General features: G+C 37.0%; 1 protein-coding gene across 2 annotated transcripts; it reads left to right on the top strand.

Annotated features, from left to right (window-relative positions):
• Positions 1–3,425: 3,425 nt before the first annotated feature.
• On the top strand, positions 3,426–8,358 carry LOC103956779. Of its 2 annotated transcripts, none has more exons than XM_009368814.3 (8): positions 3,426–3,977; positions 5,577–6,071; positions 6,235–6,397; positions 6,544–6,841; positions 7,007–7,079; positions 7,159–7,249; positions 7,519–7,598; positions 7,993–8,358. In XM_009368814.3, exons 1-8 carry the CDS (start codon positions 3,900–3,902, stop codon positions 8,134–8,136), a joined length of 1,422 nt encoding a protein of 473 aa, XP_009367089.2. In that variant the 5' UTR covers positions 3,426–3,899; the 3' UTR covers positions 8,137–8,358. The 2 variants fall into 2 exon arrangements, with proteins under 2 accessions (XP_009367089.2, XP_048425531.1); XM_048569574.1 differs by lacking the exon at positions 3,426–3,977 and adding an exon at positions 4,444–4,601.
• Positions 8,359–8,890: the final 532 nt, after the last annotated feature.

Here is an 8,890-nt window from a genome sequence, read left to right as displayed (position 1 = left end):
CAGCGTGCCTTTTGGCCGTATGGACAGGCTGCTGCAGCAACCCAATTGCTTGCCAAAGTGGTTCCAACCCATCCAGGCTATTGGGCTGAGGGGGAGCCCAAGGGAGAGCTCAGGCGCACGTCCAAGGCCTAAGCGCCTGAGGGAGAGTGATGTAAGGCTAATGTCAATCACATTCGAAAAACATTTGCGTCAAGCACATTCTAAAAACATTTGCGTCAAGCACATGGCCAACAAGTGCGCATAGGGGCAGGTCTCCGACACATTTTCAGACTCTGGGACTCGCATGCTAGCCTCACTCAGATACCATTGAATATGGACCGTTGATCTGAAAATCAACGGTCTAGGTTTTTAGGCTTTAAAAAATGAAAAAAAAAAACAAGAAATGTTACGGTAGGCCTCGTGTCCCATTCTGAATTGTTGGATTTTAAAATTTTTTGTAATCCAACAGTCCAAATTAATTAAGTTAATAAAAAATTTAAAAAAAAAATTAAAAATCCAAAAAATTTCAAAAAAAATTAAAAAAATATATATATATATATTTTTTCTTTAAGTACCTTACCATTTTCTCCCACCTTACACCACATTTCAATATTTTCAACGATTCTAAATAGGTAAGGACATGTCGCTCGACGTAATTGGTTAAAAATCTTATCGTAATCTATCCACAAAAATTTTATTTTCAGATAATGACACCTGACATGACCAAATCAGTTAAAAATTCTATTCGAAACTAAAATCAAATTATTTTTAATTTTTTTTATAAAATAAAAAATACTAATATTTTGTTGCCTATTGTTATAGCTATTCAGTTTAGGGGTGGAGATGCAAAAGGAAATTACTATTCACTTAAGGGGTTCAGTTGCCCATTGTCATGGAGAGCCTTTACACACTAGAACTGCTCTAATGCAATGATCAGAAAAAGATTTGCACATCTAAAAGTTTGGATATTGAACATATATTTTAGTATAAACTCCAACCCCACAATAGATATAATATTTAATTAAAAGAATAAAAATAGGATCAAAAGACGGAATTGGATACCATCTGGATTCACTTTGTGGGGATTCTAGAAATCCCCACATCTTAGTCATTCATCGCATATCGTGCGGTCAGAAATCATTTTTTGACTTTTTTTTTATTTAAAATTAAACACAAATAGTATCTGATGAAAATTGGACGCACGATGTACGATGAACGATTAAGATGTGAGGATTCCTAGGATCCCCACAAGTGGATCCGGAGAGGATCCTCTTCCTCAAAAAACAATCACAAAAGCCTGCCAAGATCTATGTATAAGAGTAAATCCCAAATTCAAGGATCCCTAGGATCCTCACAAAAATGATCCATAGAGGATCCTCATTGCACACCCAATATTGCAATTGGATGCCACTTTAACACTCTTAAATTACTTTGTTGAATATCAAATTTGAGATTTATGTCATAAGCGCATGTGTGTGTGTGTGTGTCTGTGTGTGTATGTGTCTGCGTGTGTATGTATATGTATATAAAAGTTAGGGTTATTATACAAAATGGTCCCTGTGATTTGCATGATCAATAGAAATGGTTCATGAGATTGAAAATCAATAGAAATGGTCCCTGAGATCGTCCACCATCCATGATTTTGGTCCATCCGTTAAAAACGATTTTGGGCAATTTTTAAAGCCTTGTAACTCAATTGTTTCTTAACCAAATTCGACCCATAGTATATCAAAATGAAGATAGGAAAGTGTAGAATAAGATTATACATATTTGGAAGCCCAATTATTACCGAAGATGGCAAGAAAATAGCCTGACAGGTGACGGGTCAGCGGAAAAACTAGAAAACTCGCCAGAAACAGGGTAAACTTTAAACGTTCATAACTTCTTCAATACTCAACGAAATCAAGTGATTCAAAACAAAAATAATACTTCTTGATGAGACGAAGAGAATGGCACCTTTTTTGAAGGCTAACTTACCGTGGTTTGGTCGAAAAACGGCTTGAAAGTGGCTAACCATTTTTGAATTAGCCACTTTCAAGCAGTTTTCCGGCTAAACCACGGCGAGTTATCAGTAAAGAAAGATACCATTCTCTTCGTCTTGTCAAGAAGTATGATTTTCGTATTTGAATCACTCGATGTCGTTGAGTATTGAAGAAGTTATGAACGTTTAAAGTTTACCTAGTTTCCGGTGAGTTTTCCAGTTTTCCAATGGACCAGTCATCTTTCAGGATAATTTCCAACCATTTCTGGCAATCTTTGGGCTTCCAAATAGGTATAATCTTGTTCTACACTTTCTTATCTTCATTTTGATATATTATGGGTTGAATTTGGTTAAGAATCAATTGAGTTATGAAGCTTTGAAAATTGTCTAAAGAGCTTTTAACGAAATGACCAAAATCATGGATGGTAGACAATCTCAGGGATCATTTCTATTGATTTTCAACCTCAGGGACCATTTTTATTGATCATGCAAATCTCAGGGACCATTTTGTATAATAACCCTAAAAGTTATTGACACTCTAAAAATCTCATTTTGCACTTCAAACTTTCTAAAATTAGAAAGAAAAATACACTTGTGATGAGTATAGAATGAGATTTTTGAAGTGACTAATAACAATTATATATATTCATTAGGTTACATGAAATCATGTGCTAGAATAGTAACACCGACCATGTGAGATCAAATCAATGATAGAGATAATAAACAATTTCATGTGCAAAATGAATGCAAAAGATTTGAACTTGTACCAGTATTGTTGAGATTCTGAAAGGTCGAACCAAATGCACGTCCACTTCAATGAGGATGGATGAATTATGAACCCAACGACATTGGCAGTAACTTGTGTCAAACCAAAATGAGAAGAACCTCCTTTTATTAAAAAGAAAAAGGTCTTGGTGTATTGGTATTTCTCTTTAAATGAGAGCAAAAATAACTTAAAGATAAAACTAGTTACAATATTAATTTATTTTAAGATAAGGTTATTTTAAGACGTGGCACTCGATGACTCACTTTTATCTTAGATCGACACTAAATTGTTATCATGTAGTTAATAGTTTACTTATTGTTGTTGATATAACATTTGTTTATTCACGTGACTTTAATTTAGCATGCATGTAACAAAAACACAACCAATCAAGTACTTCATAAGATGAGGAGAGCTAGTGTCACAGTGGAAATCAAGCACCCTTGTGACCCTCCTCACCTAGATCCGAGGCTCCTCCAACGCCCTTTTCCCGTTTGAAGGAATCATTCATAAATTCTTCTCCCATGCCTTTTATAACACTTAAATAATGCATTTCTAGTCCCTCATGTCTAACATTTTGTGATCTATTTCGTAGTTACTTTATTGGAATTTGGAAGTTCTCTCACTCAAAACATTCCTAAGTGATCAGGGGTGACTCTCAATGGATAGAGTGAAAAGATGAAAAAATGTTGGAGTGGGAAAAGTATGTATGACGAGGAGGGTGAGAGTCAGCGTTTCCATAAAAATGACGGGAGTCCGCGGGCACTATGAATGTGACACTCACTGCTGAGGACGGAAGGACAGAGTGGGTGGCAGAGTCGGCGGAAGTAGGCCACCCCTCTCCACTCCACCCCACCCCACCACCACCTTTTGTCATAAATATGCATTCGGAAGCGTCTCCAATCTTCCCTTCCTCTCCTTTACTGCTACTTGTACTTGATTTTCCCTTCCCTTCCCTCCCTTCCTCCCCACTCCCTCACACACCCCAAGAAACCTACATCTCCATAACCCAAAATTCCAATTTCTTTCTTAGCTTCCTTTTCTTTCTTTTGTTTTAATCACTTTATTTTTCCCCTTTTGTGGGTTTATTTTTTGGATTGGGATGCATAGGCTTGTTGTTTGTAAGGTGTTCTGATTGGGTTTTGTTTGGTTTGTGGGATTGTAGAGAGTGAGAGAATGGGAACTGAGGAAGAAAAGCATGATCATGATCAAAATTCATGCCAAGGGCAAGGAGTTGTTGTGCCACTTCACAAGGTACAAACTTTCTGCTTCTATTTACAGTTTACAATTTCACTCACTTTGTAATCCAGCAATCACCATTTCCCCCGTGTTTTGAGCTAATCGTGAGCTAGATTATAAGTATTATACCCCTTCATTTACCTCTGATGATCTTGTTCTCTGTTATCTCATAAGCCAAAGAAAAAATAAACAGCAAGTTAGGGACTCTGTCCAAAAATTTTGATCTTCTTTTCTTTGATTGATGAGTATTGTGAATCATTACGCTGTCAAGAGTCCGTTGCCGCGCATTTCCTTTGATTTGTATGTGCTGTTAATCTCTAATCCAGTTGCCAAATATGTAATGTTTGTCTACAAAATCAACAGTTGTAACTTTAAATAATCAGTGATGCATAGCAGTTTTGTCTGTGAAGTTTGAGAAGAAAAGTATTAAATTTGTATAGGTCTACAATCTACCTATTGAAATGAGCCGAAGACAGACCTGATGCGTTAGTTCCCCAAACATGAACACAACAACAACAACAACAACAACCACAAAGTCTTTTCCCACCAAGTGGGGTCGGCTATATGAATCCTAGAACACCATTGTGCCCGGAGTTCCCCAAACATGAACATGTGCAATTATTTTAAAATCATCATCCTGTAAGTAAACTGGATTAACATTTCGTACTCTGAAGGACAAATTGTGGGTGTCTTACCAAAATGAGTAGCTGGGATTTTAGTATCTCTCAATAATCTTAGCCGCATCCAGTTTAAGTAGTTTTTAGTACAAATGTGAGTGCGCGTGAATCTAAATCAAATGATAAATTGTTTTATGTGTTTCTGATAATACAGACTGTGGTTACATACCTAGTAGTGGTGCATTTAAACATACCCATGTTGTATTACTACTACTCTCCAAGTTCAAACAATTTAAAGCTACAATGTGTTGGATTTAAATTGTGAAATTGGCTGATATAAGAAATTCATAGCTGCAGATGTTTTCTAGTGTATATTCAGTTATTAAACGATTCACATCACTGAACTACACTGCAGAGTAGGCCCCTGATCCCCATTTGTCAGAAACAATGGGGATCCCTCTCATGCAGCTGCCTGCAGACACACACATGCACAGATATATGTATGACTTACCACCGAAACAGGAATCTCCGTATATAAATGATACAAGGAAATATACCTAAATCTAGTTCAGAAAAGATTGATCAAGTACATCAGATATTACTGATTGTGATTCTGTCCATTATGTTTCATGGATGAAGCTGTTTTCTTTTTCCCTGATTAATTTCTGCCTACAAAAAGAAATCGTACATAAAAATCTTGGAAAACATTTTCGAATAATGGATACAAAAATGTGGGTTCTAAGCTAGCTGTATGAGTTCTGACTTAATACAACACTTCTGTCTGATACAGTTGGTTACTTCTCTCTTTCAGAACAGCTATCTTTTCTAATCATATTAATTATTGAAAAACCTGGAAGAAGAAAAGATTGCGAAGCTGGAAAATAAACATATATATGTATATATATGTATATATATGTATATGTATATATGTATATATATTGCCTTCTGCTTCTATTTTACATCCTCTTCAATTCATATTATATCCTCGTTTGTTCAGGTTGAAGATTCAGTGGGAGTAGCTGAAGAAGCACCCCAAATTCATCCATGGAAGCGAAAAAATCTCCACCTGGAGATACCCGCTAGAACATCCGAAGATTTTGTCAAGGAATTTGTTGCAATAAAGATGCCTCCCACACCAAGTCCTACTCCTAGGAAAGTGAATTTTCTTTTGACACCTGGTTCTGTAGACGGAAGAATGAGTGATTCGCCAGGGCCCTCTTCAGCAAAAGGAAAATCATCTATAAAATCTATTTTTCCAAAACTAAGCTTCAAGTATCGAAGTTCTGCTGGTGCCGAGAAGGCGTCCAACCTAGCTGCAGAAGGTTCGTCTACAGGAGCTCGGGAGAAAGCTTCCATCTCAAGGTCACAGTCTCTCACAAAACTATTCACACCGAGGATGAAGACAACATCATCCCTACCTGTAACTCCAATTGCACTTGCACACCGAGAATATGCACATGGCGGAAGTGTTGGTGGCTCTCTGAATTCAATTGTAAGTTCTGGACATTATTGCTCAAGAATGTCTAATCAAACCTAGTTGATCAACCCACCACCACTTGGTTGCTAGCATACAAGTTAACTAGGCCACCAAACATCTCAGTCATGTCCATCTATAAACATGTGTATTTTACAGTCGTGTTTCTTTTATCTTACAGACGAAAGAATCCCGAAGACAGATAGCTCGCTCACTTTCAGTCCCAGTCAACCATAAAGAAATGAACTTAAAGATGATGGATTCATTTTTCCGTGTAATTCCTTCAACTCCTCGAGTCAAGGAAGGGGATGGTGTATCGATTAGTTCCCCAACTGTAGATGCTGGTATTTTTCTTGTCTACGATTATGTCATGGACACTGAATCCTGATCGAGTTTTATATGCTAACGTTTCTGACTTATAACTTTGTTGTATAACAAATTTGCTTAGGCTATTTTTTTAATTCTTTATCTTATTACTCTCATGGTTCAGGGAAAGATGATGATAATGGTGAAGACATACGCGAGGAAGAGGCCGTCTGTAGAATTTGTCTAGTGGAACTGTGTGAAGGGGGTGAGACCTTCAAAACGGAATGCAGTTGCAAAGGCGAACTTGCTCTGGCCCACCAAGAATGTGCTATTAAATGGTTTAGTATCAAAGGTAACAAGACGTGTGATGTTTGTAAGCAAGAGGTTCAAAACCTGCCTGTCACTCTATTACGAATTCAAAGTGTTCGAGCTCAAAATGCTGGAGCAAGTTTATATGAGCAGGAAGATGATAATGGGTTCAGGCAAGTGGCTTTGCATATATACAGTTTTTATTGTTCAATGCCTCACAAACAAACCTGCTTGTTTAATTATCTTGCATCCCGTAAGCTCAATAAAAGAATCTCGCTGAAAAAATGTTCCATAGAAAAACATTCATGCGCTAATATTGTTAGTTCATATCTTTTCAGGGTTTCGCAGGAAGTGCCTGTGCTTGTCATTGTCAGCATGCTTGCCTACTTTTGTTTTCTCGAACAGCTCCTGGTAAGAGTGGAAATCAAAACTGTGGAGCTTGTCATTTTATAATTTTCTGACTCATTCATAATATGTATGTTCACTGCAGGTGGAGAAGATGGGCACTGGAGCAATTGTCATCTCTCTTCCATTTTCTTGTGTACTGGGTCTTCTCTCATCCGTGACTTCATCAACCATGGGTAGGCTGGCAATCATCATTTCTCTTTAATTTGTGCAATCTTCTATGCTAATTTGTGGTGTGAAAAACATACGTTCTAAGTTTATAGGTTACAAGTAATTCTAACATGCATCGCCCCGAAGGCAACTAGCTACGAGAGCAATCATTTAATGTTAGAATATTAGCCATGATATATTTTCATGCACCCGTGGCAGTGAATTGTTACCATATTCTTTTACGGCTTATGGATTGTTGATTCACCACACTAACTTTTGAATCTTCTGTGTTCAGTGAAAAGAAGATTTGTTTGGGTTTACGCATCGGTTCAGTTTGCTCTGGTCGTTCTATTTGCACATATATTTTACTCTTTGGTAAGAAACTTTTTCCACAGCAAGTTCTCTTTTCTTCGTTTTTCATAGGTTCATCCCGCACTTTTCTTTTAATCAAAGTGGAACCTAAACAACCTCTTATTTATAGTTATTCTGCTCTCAGTGTGGCTTACAGACCTTTATGGACATAAATCAGATCATAAATATCGATAAACTTTTTGCACTAGTATGAACACTAAATGGCTTTGTGCTAGTTTTTTGGACCTTTAATCACTTTGGGACAACAAGCATCCGATATGCCAAGATCTACGTTTATTTGTAGACAATATGCTGCGCTTCTTTTCCGAATTTCTTGTTGAAATAACTCTAGCATTCCAAGTCCCATCATCTTATGTGAATGTGTGTTAAATACTTTTGCATTATATTGTGGCTTCAGGTCCGCATGCAAGCAGTTCCTTGTATTCTCCTCGCAACATTTGCTGGGTTGGGAGTCGCACTGAGTGGAAGTTCCATTATTGTCGAGTTCTTGAGATGGAGAAGAAGATGGCAAACTGCGTCTGAGCAACGCGAGATGACCTAATTGTTGGCATGACCAGACCAGTTTCCAGGAAACATAAATTCACAGAGGAGTGACCAATCTTTAATGTAAGGTCATCAATGGTTGATATCACGTGAGTAAGCTTATAGCGGAGATCAGGATTTCGATAATTTTTGTAATATATCCTGGAATTTTGTATGCTTCCCACTTTTAATACAAGATTGTATAGCCTCAAAATTATAGCAGTGGTAGTACCAAGTGTAATTAGACGTGTTTTAGTTGGAGCGATTGGAGCATTAGTTTCTGAACTCGTGCTCGAGCTTCAACTTTAGAAAGCACAAAATACTTATGCTGTATTGATTAACAATCATTGCCAGTTCGACCAAAAGTGTTCCAAAAAATGGCTACTGTTCCTTTTCCATTTAATTTCTGAAGTTTACAACGCACAATAAGGTGCAACCCACTTTGACGACGCCGTTCATCCTACTTGTTCTTTCTTTTAGTTAATTTCTGCAGGCAAATTCATCAGTACAATTATAATATAATGTTATTGAGTTCGTCTCAATGTGCTGAGATCTCTATAATTTCAACTGGCAATGATTTTTTGTTACGTTTTCCTTTTAATTTGCACATCAAGAAAAACTTCATGTTGCTCCAGAAAGTTTAAGCATTTTGATTTCCGGACTAAATACTGAATATAATATTATGAAAATCCAAGACAATGATCTTGGTTGGTTTGAAAAGAAAAGGCACATTAGCAATTATTCAAGACCTTGTTTTATGGAATTAAGTATTC

This window comes from the organism of the source record quoted next, unplaced genomic scaffold (genome assembly GCF_019419815.1).
Source record: "Pyrus x bretschneideri cultivar Hongxiangsu unplaced genomic scaffold, Pyrus_bretschneideri_v1 Contig5, whole genome shotgun sequence".
In the NCBI taxonomy this organism is placed as follows: Eukaryota; Viridiplantae; Streptophyta; class Magnoliopsida; order Rosales; family Rosaceae; genus Pyrus; species Pyrus x bretschneideri.
The sequence above is the reverse complement of the archived record's forward strand: the minus strand, read 5'-3'. Positions and strand labels throughout refer to the sequence as shown.

Coding starts and splice junctions, on each gene's coding strand:
- LOC103956779 (XM_009368814.3), top strand. CDS start 3,900: ATGGGAACTGAGGAAGAAAAGCATGATCATGATCAAAATTCATGCCAA. Junction 6,842..7,006: donor GAAGATGATAATGGGTTCAG/GCAAGTGGCTTT, acceptor ATATCTTTTCAG/GGTTTCGCAGGAAGTGCCTG. Junction 7,250..7,518: donor CGTGACTTCATCAACCATGG/GTAGGCTGGCAA, acceptor TTCTGTGTTCAG/TGAAAAGAAGATTTGTTTGG.